Raw genomic sequence first — 16,953 nt, forward strand, 5'->3', positions numbered from 1 at the left:
AAGGACTGAGTCAGATTTTGATTCTTGAATTCTGATCCCTGAACACCAGCTGACTGTTTTTCCAGAGGTGGCGTATGCTAACAATTACAACCAAAGCCTATGGAAGCCTAGGGTGCTCAGAACCCCTGAAGAAGTTGGATACAGCAACTACTACATTGGTGCTACGAGAGGGAGGAAACAGTGGTTTACACCCACCTACGGAATTGGCTACAAATCTCATTTTCAGGTCAAAGTTGCAAACCAGTACAAGACAAGCTTTCCATATTTAGCCATGCATTGCTTTGTAAATAAGGAATAACTTCGCTATTACATGTGTTTAAAGGGAGACAGTCAACCTAGAATAACACTATCTGAATTTTGTTTACTTTGCGTATAGTCAGTTTTACCATTTTCCCGGTATAGTTAGTCAGTTTCTCCCCATGGTGTGGGTCTTTCATATGTAGTAGCATGGGAGGGAAAAAATGTTTTAAAAAAGAAATATTAACACAGATTGTAAATCCACATATGTTGGCAGGTGACGCAGATATGTGGAATACCCAGTGCCACTTTTCACTCATTGTTTTTTGAACAGACTAGATTTCAAGTTCACTATGTTCCATTAAATACAATATGTCAACATATCTTGGCTTGTTTTATCCCTTAATTTCAAAACTCAAATAGAGATAATCAGATATGCCATAGTGAGTTATCGGAGCACTGCAAGGATCATGAAAGATTTTTCCCCGCTTCCCAGGGCACTTCCCAGGCCATTTTTACTTCCTCTGAAGACTTTGGTAGAGGCCACTGTACAAGGTAGCACAGTAGATGCAGTGTCTCATCTGATATGGCAACACACACACACACACACACGCTAAAGTCATGATTAGCTTAAAAGGTAAGTGTAATCACCAGAGAGAAATAAAAATTGCTTATGCAGAGTAAGCAAAATTTTCCAGAGATTGTTGCAACAGACACTTTAACATAGAAATTAAACATGTTTTACATTTATATGCATACCTGGCAATTTTTTTAATGGCAGAACAGTGTAATATGTTTATTTAATGCAAATGGCATTAGCGACAACCTCAGATTTGCTTACGAAGAGAAAGCACTGTATTCTCAAGTGCAAGTTTTAAAACACGTGTCCTCAGGAAAAAAATGAAGTTTGTCACTCAAAAGCAAGCAGCATTGCTAATATGTTAATTGTTGTAGGGAGATGTGACTGGGAATTTTTTTTTTTTTTTAGAAAAAGGAGCATCATACAGACCACCTACAAATAGTGACATCTGCAATGAAACATCAAAGTAATAGAGCAACTTTCCATCTCTACTTTGAGACTGGTGTGCATTTAAAATCCAAATTTTCGAGGCTCCATACTATTTTTTCCTCCCCCAGCCAGCCATATTAGTTCAAATATTTAAGTAAATTACTCCATGGCCAGGAAAAGTTCTACATGGTTCTACACATTGGTTCACACATTGGACAGTCTTAATAAAAAAGTTGTGATCTGAAGATTAAAAAAAAAAAAACAATCAAGTCTGACATCCGAGCTCTAAGGCAGTGTGCCAAGTATATAGATAGGTTTGAACGCTTTCAGGAGAATCACCTTCCAGCTTGTGGATATCATGAGAAACTCATCAACAGAACTGCAGATATGCAATGTGAATGTTTTGGGGGCAAGTACTTAATAATGCTTGTTGAGAGACTCTGTCTCCAATATTTTCAATGTTAAAAAACCCAACAGTAATATATAAAGGAATCCCGTATCTACACTATTCCTATGTCTCAAATTCATCCTTTGACCCCCCGCAGGCGTAGAAGGCTGACAGCCTAATGAGGTCCATGCACATGGTCCCACACAACAGAAATATAGAAAGTCACTCCCTCTCTCAAGTTCTCTCTTCAGTCAAGTTTTATCCTCAAAAAATATTTCAAGTCAAAGTTGGCAATGAGAAGTTAAACAGCCAGTTCCTCATCTACCTCTGCAAAAAGCTACCAGCTGTAAGTATTTCTGTTGAGTAACAAGCACTGACATTCCTTTGCAGATATTACTGCAACTTATACTTCAGTAGCCCTGTCATACTTAAATCAAAGTGAGATTCAAACATGTGTTCTCACTCCGAAAAGTGACAATTAAAAGTAAAGGCAATTCGAACGCACGTTTACTGTCTATCACTAACTCCAGATCAAGTCTGTTTCGTTTCAAGTCAATAAAATTTATTCTTTTCTAACTACCAGTCCAGCAAACTCATCTTAGATTCTTTCCTTCCCAAATCACCTCAGTAATAATTGTTCTGCAAACTAAATTATGCCCGTAGCTCTGTACATGCATAGTTTAAACTTGTACAGAGTAAGTATAATAAACTACTAAAGCAAACAAGCCCTTTGTATTTTAACCATATACAAAGCACTAAAATAACATGGAGTACTTGTGGCACCTTAGAGACTAACCAATTTATTTGAGCATAAGCTTTTGTGAGCTACAGCTCACTTCATCGGATGCATCCGATGAAGTGAGCTGTAGCTCACAAAAGCTTATGCTCAAATAAATTGGTTAGTCTCTAAGGTGCCACAAGTACTCCTTTTCTTTTTGCGAATACAGACTAACACGGCTGCTATTCTGAAACCTAAAATAACATGGAGGTTTTGATTTCGAGGTGACAAGCCAGGAATTCAAGATCAAAATAGCAACTAGTCCCACAGCCCTCTAGTATATACACCCATGAAACACAGGGATCTCTCACAGGGTGTGGAGTGAGGGAGGGAATGCGGTGCATATGCTACAAAACCCTGCAAAGCCATGACAATAGACTTAGACCACACTGCAATTATTAATATCATAGCAGCTGTTCAGGGGCTAGCTATCAGGGCCTCTGAAGCACGTGGGCTCCTAGATTTTGAGGGGATCCATGGACTGATTCATGGGGGGATGAGAGGAGAAGAGGCTTAATTGGGCTGCTGTGAACTCTCTGAAGGCAGGTGAGACAGCTCCTCTGCTCAACTGTCCTCTAGTCACAGAGGGTGAGAGGCAGGAGAGAGGAGAAGAGCTGCTCTGTGGCAGGAAGCAGGCATGGGGGGGTGGGGGAGCAGAGCACAAAGAGATGTAACACTATCCCCCTCATCTCAGCAGCAGCACCTCCTCCCCAAAGATGGAAGGCTACATTGCCACAGCTCTAGACAGCAGCAGCTCCTCTTCTGTCCCTGGCAGAGAGGAAGAGAAGGAAATGGAGAGGGAAGTAAGCAGGGAGACACTGGAATGCAGGGGGAAAAAAATAGAATATGGGTGACAGAAGGGACTAAACACCACAAGACCAACAGAAGACGGGGTGTAACCAGAAGCGAGCGAGGGGGGCAGGCAATGGAAAGTGGGATGAACATGAAAGATACAGAATGAGAGGAAAGGGGATGCTACGTTTGAAAGAATAAGACTCCTTAGAGCATCACAGGACCAAGTGGCATGGAGGCTAGTGAAAGCAAGGTTAGTGCTCTGCACTGACCAGTTCTTAATAGCTGGGTATTGACATTTTAACACATAAATGTGAAAAATGGGCCAAACGTTCTTCTTCAAAAGGTAAATTAGTTTAATTACTAACTCCTGAAACCACTCGATTGTTACAGGGCGAGTTTCGTCCTTATATGATTAAGCTACACCAGCTCTGGCTGAATGCTTTTGGGCACTGGAACGCTTTACTATAAGAGGACTGGGGAACGGGAACAGAGGAATTTCCCTTTCCCAGAGGAGGATCCAAGGTTTGAAGCTGAACAATAAAACAAGAATGTTCACTTTTTAGGGAGGATCTTCAGTGTGGGGGTTGAGCATATTAGAAGTGTATTAGCAAAATGAGAGTTGGCAGATAAGAAAGGGAGAAGTCTCATTTTCATGCACTGATATTCCATCACTGTGGATGACTACTGGGAATCTGCAAGCAAGAAGGAGAAAAAATTAGAACTCGGGAAAGATAAGATAATAAGCAACCGCAGCGTATCGGTCCCAGTGACCAAAAGCAGCAATCCATCCACATTGTGAATGGCTGAAGCAAGGACCATACTTGGGAGTATCTCTCTGCCCACTGTGTTGATATAGATATTATAAAGCGATCCCTATGATGTCCAGGAGAAATTTATTACAACTTCTGAGATTGCCATTCTGACCCTGTATGTAGGTACGAATGTTCCAGCAGGTATCATGTTCTACGTAGCAACACAACACCAGCTGTAAGAGAAATACTAAAGGACTCATGTTAAAACATGCAGAAAACAGGATTATCTTTGAATTTTTTTTTTTTTTTGGTCTGGGGAAAAAACCCATGCACATAGAACAAAGATATTCAGTGGACAGGAGGTACCTGGAAAGCAATGACACCAAATAACACTTGCACTGGCTTTTTAATAATAGTGCACAGTAAATAAGAAATGTATGCAGTGCAATGAGGAAACAAAAACAAAAAAAAGCCAATGCATCCATTGGTAGGCTGGGCTGCATACACGTGTAGGCCACATCGTTAGGGAGTTAACGGTCTCTACAGGACATAGATACAACCGTTTTTGGAACACAGCAAGATGTTGAGAAATTGGAGGGAGCTCTGGTAAGAGCTATAACAAAATACTGGAGGCTAGAGGAACTGATTTACAAGGAAAGGTTTTAAAAGTGACATATGTAGCTTGGATATGAATGACTGACTGACGAGAAGGAAACATAGTAAAAGTGTAAGGAATTTATACTTTTGCTACCCTCATCACAGGGGGTTCCGAAAAGGAATTTCACCATCTAGGCCAGGGGTCGGCAACCTTTCAGACGTGGTGTGCTGAGTCTTCATTTATTCACTTTAATTTAAGGTTTCGCATGCCAGTTATACATTTTAACGTTTTTTAGAAGGTCTCTCTCTATAAGTCTACATATTATATAACTATTGTCGTATGTAAAGTAAACAAGGTTTTCAAAATGTTTAGGAAGCTTCATTTAAAATTAAATTAAAATGCTGATCTTATGCCGCCGGCCCGCTCAGCCCGCTGACGGCCTGGGGTTCCGTTCACCTTCACCTAGGCCGGCAGCCGGCTGAGTGGGGCCTGCGGCCGGGACCCTGGCTGGCAAGGGGCAGACAGCCAGAACCCCAGACCGGCAGTGGGCTGAGCGGGGCCAATGGCCGGGACCCCAGACTGGCAGTGGGCTGAGCGGCTCAGCCCGCTGCCACTCAGCCCGCTGTCGGTCTGGGGTTCCGTCCACTGGCTCCTGCCAGCCAGGGTCCTGGCTGCTGGCCCTGCTCAGCCCGCTGCTGGTCTGGGATCCCAGCCCTGCCCACACAGAGTGGATACCTACCCTCTCCCTGGTTCTAGCCCATTCTCTTTCTTTCTCTCTGCACTAAGCTGAGGGTGGGAGTGCACTGAGCATAGGGCTGGGGGTGAAGGAGCAGGCTTGGGGTTGGGGCGTAGGGTCTGGCCAGGAGCTAGAATGAGGGAGGGGACTCAAGGTTGGGGCAGGAGGTTTGGGTGTGAAGTGCTTACAAGGGCAGCTCCCATTTGGTGCGAGGGGTGCAAATGTGAATGGGGGGGGGGGTGCAGGAGCTCCCATTTGGTGCTCAGGGTGGGGGTGGGAATGTGGGGGGTGCAAGAGTCAGGGCATGGGGTGTGGGGGGGCTGGAGTCAGGGCAGGAGGCTGGGGTGTGTGTGTGGGGAGGTATAGGGGTCAGGGAAGAGGGCTAGGAGTGTGGGCTAGGGTCCTGGGGGTGCTCCTAGCCCCCTGCCCAGAGCGGCTCACAGCCCTGATTCCACCCCCCTTCCCCATGATCCCATCCCCACCTCTTCTCCGCCTCCTCCCCGGAGCAGTGAGTGTGCTGCGGCTCTGCTTCTCCCCCTCCCTCGCAAGGGCCATCAGCTGATCTGCAGCAGGGAGGGAGAGGAGGCGGCGGAGCAGGAACCCAGCGCGCTGGGGGAAAGAGGTGGGGGAGGGGGGAGCTTGCCTGCCCTGCAGCAGCAGCTAGCAGGACCAAGCTTCTTCATCCTGCCCCCACGGGGGGCGGAGAAGAGTGGGCCGGGGCAGGCAGGATTTTTAATGGCACGTTGCTGCCTGCCGGGATCCCGGCCTGGGTTCGGCAACAGGCTGAGCAGGGCCGGTGGCTGGGACCCGGCAGGCAGCAGCATGCCAAAAAAATCGGCTCGCGTGCCGTCTTTGGCACACGTGCCATAGGTTGCCGACCCCTGATCTAGGAGATTATATTTCCAACAACCACCACGACAAGGAATGGATGAAGCTGCCAGAAGAGCGGGTGAGCAGGTACCTGGACTCTTCTTAAGGGTTCTCAAACATGGAGGAGCAGTTCTCCAGAGGACTGGAGTTTAGGTAAACCCAATAACTGTGCCTGAATAATCTGAAGAATTGAGAGATGGAAACTGTTGGTCTGGAGATTAAACACGGGAAATTAAACATGGTACCTCTCCTCCAGTATGTCTAGGCTGGTGGATTAGGAAAACAGCCCTGAAGTGAGGCAACTATAGTGTGCGAACCAGTGAAATTTTGTCCAGCTTCAACAAGCAACTGTGATGCTGAAACATCAGCAACATCCTGCAAGTTTCCCCAGACAGTCTCCTGGAAGGACAGAGCCCTGATGAGCTCATGCAGGAAGTGATTCCCAAGTGGATCCCCTCCTCCTATGGGTTGCTCAGCCTGGAGAAGACCACTAGGATCAAGGACAGGCCAAGAAACAATAGCCCTCAAGCATGTGGCTTTATGAAATCTGAAGCAAGAGTAGTTGCACAGATGTTGAAACCTTGCCCCAGTGAGGAACATTTGGGGTAGAGCCTATCATTCATTGCTTTCCATTAACAGACACTGACGGTTCACCGCAGAAAGTCTGGAAGAGCAGTGTTCAACCTCTAGTCCATCTAACCTGGAAGAGAAATACATGCTTATAGATTTTACACACTGAACTTGTGCAAAAATCAATATATTGCTACAATATTGGAAAGTAGCCCCTTTCATCTATTGCAGTCAACCACATAACATACACACACCTCTTCCCCACACGATCAAGAGGAGTGTTGGTCTCCCTTAGGCCACGAAGGATGGCTGAGCCTTATTTGTTGCACGAAGTGGAGTTGTTTATCTCTGAGCTGTAGAAGTAGGATTTGAACAGAATCCAGAAAGAAGCAAAAAAGACTGCTAGCTAGATTCCAAGAACCACCTGGACGTCATCTGAAAAGAACCCTCCTTTTCGGCGTAAGAGGGTTGGAGAGGCCAAAACAACTGTGTGTGCAAAGCCTCTCCAAAAAATTAAGTGACAAAGTCAGTTTGCATCCAAGGGTGGAGAGTATCACAAGGCAAGAAGAATGAGGTCTTCTGAGGCATCCCATAAAACTGACCATAAGGTTTGCAAGTCCTGACTCAGCTGCTGGAGATTAAAACCTTTGCACCTAGAGCACTGACATTTTTCTCAGAACTTTGTCCCACCACACAGAAGCTCAGGAGATAATTATACTGGAGACCTCTGGTCTCAGGGCTGTTGAAGAAGGGTGTCTTTCCTGGAAGCAGACAGCAGTTGGTCTCGGAGCACTCTTCCAAGAACACTCTTGCTGTAAAAGTCTGAGAGATGGGAGTCCAGTTTTGAAACTATAGAAAGGACATGTATTCTCCACTGTATACTGTGCATACTGCAACCTGTCATACTTCTTTTTACTAGGGGTCTTCCATTCATTCACAAGGCCACTTGGTTCTCCAGCAACTGAACTAGGAAAACAGTATTTCCTTTTCCAACTTCTTTGGGGGCAGGGAGGGGGAAGAGGATGCTGCAGGGGTAGAGAATCTATAGGAATAAGGGACAATCTTGCCGTATTTGAAGACAAATTCCTACCAATTTTGAAAAAAAAAAAAAAAAAAAAAAGTCCACTGCTAACATGAGTTTCTATCTTTAATCAAGTTAGCCAAAGCAAAGATCATTTTGAAGTTCTCAGTGAAATTTGTTTCGAGAAGTTGGAATGCTACTTCAAACAACAATGAACAATTCTGATTTTTCTACAGGACAGATCAAGACTCTTCCTGACACATTACAGATGTAATTTCATGATTGCTCTGTGGGAAACCAATCCAACTGACCTTAGAAAGACCCAAAGCAGTTTTGGTTTTGTTTATAATAATTAAAATATTTCCAAGTTTTGTTATAGATAGATAGGAAGAAAACAGTGAAAAAATTTGTTTTAGAGTTAAAACAAAATAATATTTTTTACCCAAAGTTCAGAGGTTACAATGTCCAAATTTTAAAAATAAATGGCAAGATTAACCACAAGATAAAAATGGCCTGGGGGGGGTGGGGGAGGAGGGCGGGAAATCAGTGTTAATGCCACTATCTTCTGGATGCTACCGAAAGCTTCTCAGACTGGAATTTTAACTGGCAGGAGAAGGAATTAAATATTCAGTACCTAGGATACCTAATAAGCTGATATAGAGCCGGTCAAAACAAATTTGAATCTAACTAATCATAAAATACAGAATACTCTGGATAGCCAGCTCCGTCTCTCGCTTTGGGTGGAAAGTAAATACGGTCAAGATGAATTTCTTCCAAGACTACTTTTAGATCCTTGAAGCTTAGCCAGTGGAGCTACCAGTTTACTCTTTTTAAGGCCATTAGTAAGATTCCTCAGCAGGACTTGTGAGTTGCAAAAAAGGACGTTAATATCATCACTACAAGAAATGCTTTATATTAACCAACAAAGAGGCAGGTTGTGTTTTCCCATAAAGTTACAGGCACAAAGTCAATATTGCAAATGGATCTGTCCAAAAAAAGATCTCCAATGCAGCTGCCATCAATGGTTCCTTTGCTGAAAACTTAAGCACGTTGAGATGACTTGGGGTGCAATATTTAGATAAAACACTCACTAGTGAGAAGAAAAGGAGTACTTGTGGCACCTTAGAGACTAACAAATTTATTTGAGCATAAGCTTTCGTGAGCTACAGCTCACTTCATATCCGATGAAGTAAGCTGTAGCTCACGAAAGCTTATGCTCAAATAAATTTGTTAGTCTAAGGTGCCACAAGTACTCCTTTTCTTTTTGCGAATACAGACTAACACGGCTGCTACTCTGAAACCTGTCACTAGTCAGAGTTTCACAAGGTGACCCCCTCTTTGGGATAATGCAAATCTTTTTGTGGGCAAATTAAACTATAAAAGGTACTAACTGCATAAACTAATCATTTACATTCCATGCTCTGCTTCCGTCAGTGTGATTTAAAAGGAGAAACAACAGTAATACTGCAAGATAAGGAACAGATTCAAGCAGATATTTAGTTTAGATTGGAATGAGACACCATTACAGGCAACAATAGCTGGCTTCCCACATTTCTTACTGTTTTCTGAGGATTCAGCATACAAAAAAAAAAAAAAGAAAAAAAGAAAAAAAAAATCTATGTACACACTGAAAGTAATTGCTCAGATAAATCACTGTACTGGATACAAAAACAAAGAAAAGAACCCCTAAAGTGGCACTGTGGGGTCCAGTGTTTCGAATCTCAATTATTTCTCCAGGATTTGCTCAGAAAACCATATTTTTAGTTGCAGCTAACTACCAGCCCTGCAAACTCATCTTGAGACCTTCGGGGATAGGGAGAGGAGTGGCAGAAAGAGGGACCCCCTCCCTAAAAATAAAAACCCATCTCACGAACTGTGTTCTGTGTCCCACACATTATCAGACTTTTGGCCAAAATTCACCTTTGTGCATGTAGAAGTCCACCTCAGGCTTTAGTGACAGATAGGCTTTGTGCAGGCTCTCCACCTAGAGGAGGATTTCATCCTGGTGAATAATTTAGTTGATGTGTGAGCCACAATGGAAACCAGCTCACTCACCTATCCTGTACCACCACAAAGCCAGGAAAGGGAAAGAACAACAAAACAAAACATAGTACTGAAAAAGTGTCTTTGGCCTGAGTCTTAGTTACCCTGAACATGAAATCAAGAATAGCTTCACTGTGGTCAATGGAGTTACACTGGTGTCATACTTGTCAGAATCGGACTTAAAGAATCAAAGAAATCAGAACCGGAAGAAACGCTTCCTGTAGTGCCTCCGTGATGAGCATGGGATAGACACCTCAGCAGAGAAGCGCAGTCTGCCTGACAATCTCTGCCTTTTGATGTCATTGTCCTCAAACTTTTAATGGTTTAAAATGGTAAATTTACAGTGGAAGTCAGTGACAAGTTGCTACTTAAGAGGCCTAATCCTGCGCAGTTTACTCACGTGGAAAACTTTCATTGACTTGCAGAGTTTTGACTGAACAAAAAACTCAGGCACACACTGTAGAAACCAAGAGAAACTTCCTGGTGCTGCAGGGCACTTGGTAATAATCCCACCCCCTCTGCGAAAGAGTCTGATGCCAGCTTGAAAGAGAAGTGAAATTTCTTGAAAAGGAAAGCTGACATTGAGTCCTACAGTACCGCCCAGGTAACACAATGGTGATACTACAGAGATTGTACATTACATGTATTTGCTAAGATTGAAGTGGACACCCCGGTCTGTGGACAGGGAAACTCCAAATTCATATTCAAGCCATATACACAACACTAAATACATTACTTTAATTTTAAGCTAAGGCTGTAAAACAGTTAAAGATGGTCTATGAATAAAATATTGTAGCTTTTAAAACGTTTACATACTTTTGAGGCGACCTACTATCAACTTCAGCCTTCAGTCGCAAATTCTCTCTCACAAGGCCACCATTTTCCAGACTCAGTTTCTTATTTGCCTTAAAAAAAAAAAAAAAAAAAAAAAAAATGGTAAAAAATAATTAAGTATAGAGTAAAAAAGAACTGGCTTATAATATTTATATGACAAGCTGTTTGCGCTTTTTAAAGAGACAGCATTAGAAAACTGCAGCTAGGAAATAGCCTTCAGACAGGGACACCACTTAAAAATTACCCGGGGAAATGGTTCACAAAACTGAATAGAGAACAGACATTTTTTATTTATATCCCCAAAATACACTGCAAGGCTCCTATCTAGGGAAATAAACAGAGCTATGTTCGTTAGTAGAGAGAGTCATTAAGCGGATGTACTAATGGCAATTCCATGTTTTTTTTTCACATGACTAAATACTTTAAGTACATTAACATTACAATGTGCAGGTATCAGCAAAACTAATGCCGAACAGCTTTTCTCCCCTCCAAACTAGAGTAAGATTGCTCTGATTCTAAAAAAAAAAAAAAGCTTAGTTATCCTATGGATGTAAATCCTTTATGACAAACTACTTGCCATCTTCCTTCTGCATAGCTGCCATGATGTTAAGTTTAAGACTCTTGATTTATTGCCTCGCTCACTCTTTGAATTGAGGTCAATGTCTTCTTCTCAGTTCAGTGGACAGTCTTGTTAACAAGATACTTCATGTCAAGAGAAGTTTTCCTGCTGCAATGTTTTTAGATCAACTACATTCCCCCTCCCACCCCCCAAGTCTCCAAACTTAGGCTAAGGCCTAAAAACAGGGAGAAGAAACTCCTTGCATTTTGAAAACTGCTCAATCTTGATAAATTGGAAAGAACGCTGAGAACCCAGCAGACTTATGATTCACAACCTTAAATCAAGGGTTCCCAAACTTGGTTCGCAGCTTCTTCAGGGTAAGCCCCTGGCGGCCCACAAGAAGCTTTGTTTACCTGAGCGTCCGCAGGTACAGCTGCTCGCAGCTCCCAGTGGCCACAGTTCGCAGACCCCAGCCACTGGGAGCTGTGAGTGGCCGTACCTGCGGACGCTCAGGTAAACAAAATGTCTCGTGGCCCACCAGGGCTTACCCTGAACAAGCCGCGAACCTTTGCCTTAAATGGAGGTATTTACACAGTTTAAATAATGCTAAAATTGTGACTGAAATAAATAAAGCTTGTGATCAAAGCCCTTCTTCCTCCGTTCCTTGTGTTATGCACCAGACTCTGAACAATCTGCTACTTTTTTGTTTGTTTTCTTTCAATATTAGTACTAAGCATTGATGCTTTCTAAATACTGCAAAGACTCCAAACGCCAAATTCTGCTGTTACACCAGTTTGACTCTAAGGCAGTTCCATTGCCATTAATGGAGTTGTTCTGGATTTGCATCAGCGGAACTGAAAGCAGAATTTGGCTCTGATAAAATATGCTTTCGATTACACTGATGCAAATCCAGAACAACTCCATCAACGGCGATGGAACTGTCCTGGATTTAAACTGGTATAACAGCAGAATTTGGCCCTGGGAATCTTTGTAGCATTTAGAAGGTATAAATCCTTCGTATTAATACCATAAAAAATGATAATATGTCCTAAATATGCTAAAGCTTCAATTTCCAGAAGGCAATGCAAGATTAAAAACAGAAGAAATTAAAGGTAGCATCTTTAATAAATGCAAGTTAAGTTTCCTCAATTTGTCCTTCAAGTTAACTTTGAAATTTCATTCTTATTCAAACTGCTTTAGGCAAATTTCCTTGCCCTTGAGAGTGTGTTTTAGAAGATTTCAATATTTAAGTTTGTTTTCACCTGATTTTTAGTCTCTCTTCCCCTCCAAATCACAAGTTCTGTTTTACGCTGTAGTCAAGAAACCTAAAAAGCATCAACAAAATAAGTCCCAAATACTCTGCACTCCCTGCAGTAAGTTTAAAAAAGTTTCCAGTACAGGATCTTTTGGTCCTGAACATGCTAAGGCTGGTCTATTTTAGCTCCAAGGGCCAATGTGGGTGAAGTCATATCTTTTACTGGACCAACTTCTGTCGGTGAATGAGACGAGCATTTGAACTACAGAGAGCTCTTCTTCAGGTCTTTATATCAAAGGGTCAAGTTACTCTGTCTCAGCAAACTGCATCGAAAACATGAGCTAGCAAGGAGGGCAACAGTGCAAAATCGGTTTAAGGCAACTGGGCTGTTTTTGGCAAAATAGATATATTCTATAAATTGTTACAAGCCAGAAGACTCTGGTCCTCAATACTGAAAACAAGTGCTAGTATAATCCAATTACTGAGCCACGGGATGACAGACAAATTGAAAAAGTCACATGTGAGATGGACTACAACAAGCAAAAGCATCAGGCACTTGCTATGCAGAAATACTACGATACGCCAATAGTCACAAGAATTCAACTTTTCTCTCTCTTCCTTTTGGAGCTATGAAGTACTCAAAAGGTCAGACTGCCCCAGGCCCCTATTTGAATAACATGAAACAATTACACAGCTATGTGAGTAGAGAAGCAGACATTTGGTACCTCCTTTAACTTTTCCACATCATCTTTCACTTTCTCATATAGATCATTAGCAGCTTTAAGTTTCTTGGTCCATTCTTCTACAGTTTCTGGGCCAGCTCGGCTCGCCTCATCTGTAGGCTGATGACTTTCTTCATCTGTGTTACACAGACCCAAGGCCCCAGGATCCAGAACCGTTTTCAGCTGCGCTTCCAAGCCAAGGTTTTTACCTCTTAGCTCTTCCACTTCTTTCTGCAAGGATTCTATTTCATCCTGAAAATGTTACAAACCCAGGAAGCACAAGAATGCAACAAACCAGAAAAAGATAAAAAATTAACTGCTATTACCTCGGGACTTAATTCTCTAAGTGCTTTATGTATACAGATCCTCTGGACACCAGCATGGGTGCCCTGCCTGCAAGGAATTCATTACAGAACTTTTCAAAGTGCACCGATGGATTGACGCCCGGGCACGTTTTGGAAGGCTGCATTCTGGAGTGTAGCTTTGGATTTCAGCTATGGGCAGAGGAATTCCCTCTGACTATATATAGCAAGCGCATAAGACTATATGTGAACTGGACACTTTACTCAGCAAAGCGTTATTGTAGTGCACATTTTGGGAGGCCCGGCCTCTACACAGTGCGCTCACATGGACTGTTGCTGCCTCATTTGCTGTTGTTAAAGAATGAGAAATGTGGAAGTGATCTTATGAGAGAGCAAGGTGTAGAAAAAGGTCTTGAGCTGCATGTTTGGAGACAAGAATGTGTGTGTGTGTGTGTGGGGGAAATCTCAACTTCCATAAGCTGCCAAAAACAAACACTTGGAGGGGTGGGGGAAGGAAGAGGGTTATGGGAAAGCCTATTTCTGCCTGATACCTTGGCAATAACTGTTCATGTGCTCTCTATACTGCTGACCACACACATGCTTGCATGGCCTAACTGCTGTGGAAAGTAAGGCTACAGGAGGATACACACTTATAAAAATCTAGGTCTTGCAGGGATTCATAAATGAAAAAAAAAATGTAACTTGATCTTCTGCACTGAATCCTCCGCGTTTTAGACAGATAAACTATTCACTGAGTTTTGGAGATTTATTCCCTTCAGTTCTCAAGTGTAATGACATTTGGGGGTGATCCGACAGGCATATTAGGGATCTCCTGGCTAGAGGTCTGCTTGGACCTAACTTTCAGGCCTGATCCAGGCCCAAGCCCACCTGACCCGAGAAGGTTACGTCATCTGCTGACCAAACTTGCCTTCGACCCTTCCCCCCCAAACCTGAGTAACTGCCACTGCTTCCTACCTGGGGTCAGCGCAGGAACAGCTCCATACCCTGCTCCTGCTGGCTGCCAGCCCCTGCTGTGCTGTGTGGGCTGCAGAGTGAGAGGCTCCTCAGCATGCAGCAACCCCTGCGCTGACCCCAGGGGCAGGAAAAGGAGAGCTGACCTGACCCAAAAAGGTCCAGCTGATTTCCCACCTGACACGGACCCAATGCTTGTAGGTCGAGTGCCAACAAGTTGCAGGGCTCCACTGGGAGCAGGGCTCTTCCAAAGACCTTGGGAGCTGATGAAGCACACCTGTTTCTGCCTCCTCTTATTCCCTCATGAGGACAAAACCACAGGTCTCAGGGAAGAGTTTAGAACTTGGAGCATTTATCTCTGCACCCCTCCTACCAGGTTCACAAAATCTGAAGAGGAGGCAGTAGGCAACCATGTGAACAGAGGTGGGCAGAGAAAGCGTGGGCCCAGCCATACCTGGTGTTGCTCTCAGACCTGCCAACTCTCCCCTATTCACAGGAGGTCTTTCACGCAGCAGGGGAGCAGAGAGATCTGCTGAACGTTTTGTCATTTTAGAAGAACTCTGTACATTTTTTCAAAAAAATTAGTCCATGTCAAAAATGCAAGTTGACAGTGTTTCTCCAAGAAATGTTTTTCTTTCATAGCCAAGAGGGATTTCTTTAGAAGAAGCCCACTTTCTTGCGCCTCGAGGCACAGACACGCTTGTTTGGGTGCAGCAGCAGGAAAAGACAAGTTAAGAATAATGCATTAAAAATACTGCAAGTCACATGAAGGTGCGTGCGTGCGGAGAAGGGACTAAAGTCTATGGGCAGGATTTTTTAAGTGCTTGGCCTAAATCCTGCTCTCACTGAAGTTATTAATAAAACTCCTATTGACTTCAGTGGGAGCAGGGTAAGCCTCCATGCCAAGTTCTTCTGAACTCCCACCTTGAAATCTAGATTAGGAAATGAATCCACACTGAAATTCAAATTATGTCCTAATTTTAAATCCACACTGAAACTCAAAAAAATATTAAGAGATAAATTCAAGTTTTAGTGCGTATTCAAAATGAAACTTTTCTTAAAAAGAAAGTGTAGAAATTAAAGAGAAGAGTTGTACATAACAAGCTGTTCATCTTTGCTGTTACCTCATATTCTTTGTGGAGCAGTTCAAGTCTGGTTTTACGAAGATGTTTTCTGACTGTAGGATTAAATATGGGCTCACTTTCACTTGTTCCTCCTACAGCAATGCAAGATAAACAGCGTTATTACTGGGTTTGTTTTTCAGTCCAAATCCAAAGTCAATAAAATACATCATTTTTCTCCATGTGACTTTAGATTCCTATTTTTGTTTTAAAGAAAACTGTACCACTAGAATCCACTGGGGATGGGGAAATCAAACCTACAATTACCTAGAAAGATGACTTATTTTGCGAGAGGATTAGTAATCAAGCCTACTTTATTTATTAAGTACGCTTGTTAAATATTGAAACATGTAGAGATGAGTCTCAACAAAAAACCCAGATGAGAATGTTAAATTCTGGGAGGTGCGGGTCCCTCATTCAAATTTTTCAACTCAGATTCAACTTCAGGAGAGTTTTCCAGAAAAATAGTGTCTAGTCAGCCTCTGTATGGAACTAGTTGGCATTCCTGCTAGGTGTTCTCTCCTTGGGTTAGGGGGTCGCAATACATGGACAGAACCATTGTACATCCTGCCTATTTCCAACAATTATGCTCTCTTGCCAAGACTTTCAAAGACAGTTATTGAAGCCCACTGAAGCTCATTGAAAAGTCAGACCACCTGTTTAGCCACTGTGTTTTAAAACGTGTTGCCCCATATCTATAAATAATTATTCCAAACGTGCCTAAGAAACAGTATGGAAAACATTAGGGCATGTTTTCACCAAGGAAGAGTCTCATCTATGAGCAAATATTGGAAAATTATTTCAGTGGCTAACAGGCCCTTACCTATAATCTCCTTGCAGGGATTGTCTGGGGTGATAGGGATCCTGCAAGCTGGACACTGACTATTGTTCTTCAGCCACATATCGATACAAATGGAGCAGAATACATGGTTGTTGACACAGATGACCGGATGGCGGACCTTTTTCAAAAAAGAGATTGTAAAATATTTTAAAGCTATTTTAAGTTTATTTGGTTTTAGTCTATTATATATAACTACCGTCATTCAGGAGATATTTTGGATGGATCCCAAAGAACTTCATAAACTAACAAACAGATAGCCCCGCTGAAATGCGGCCACGTCTAGGTCAAGGATCACCTAGAGACAGGTAATAACTGATTCACACACGGAGGGAATAGGAAAGGGTTTTGGCACAAGTCAAAAACATGTTCTTGCAAGAACTGCCACTGGAGTATCTAGGATTAAGGTCTGACCTGCACTGCCTGGAAATAGACTTTGGAAGGATGGGGATCTAAATCTACCCAGCTGGGATTTCAACTAGTGAGTCCATGAATCACTAACCCATTTCTCTTTCTAAAGGTGTGATACCGGTGTGCAATACACTGCAAAATA

At 42.9% G+C, this 16,953-nt stretch overlaps 1 protein-coding gene across 4 annotated transcripts in view; it reads right to left on the reverse strand.

Moving 5' to 3' along the window:
- Positions 1-16,953, reverse strand: part of OBI1 (ORC ubiquitin ligase 1) — a 33,640-nt gene that overhangs the window by 4,728 nt on the left and 11,959 nt on the right. For all 4 annotated transcript variants that reach the window (XM_007058169.4, XM_043534393.1, XM_043534389.1 and 1 more), the window contains exons 2-5: positions 16,386-16,521; positions 15,566-15,657; positions 13,171-13,419; positions 10,614-10,702 (exon numbers count right to left, since the gene is read on the reverse strand). In XM_007058169.4, coding sequence (XP_007058231.2) covers positions 10,614-10,702; positions 13,171-13,419; positions 15,566-15,657; positions 16,386-16,521 — 566 coding nt within the window. The remainder of the gene's footprint in view (positions 1-10,613; positions 10,703-13,170; positions 13,420-15,565; positions 15,658-16,385; positions 16,522-16,953) is intronic.

Source organism: Chelonia mydas, chromosome 1, assembly GCF_015237465.2.
Source record: "Chelonia mydas isolate rCheMyd1 chromosome 1, rCheMyd1.pri.v2, whole genome shotgun sequence".
NCBI lineage: Eukaryota > Metazoa > Chordata > Testudines > Cheloniidae > Chelonia > Chelonia mydas.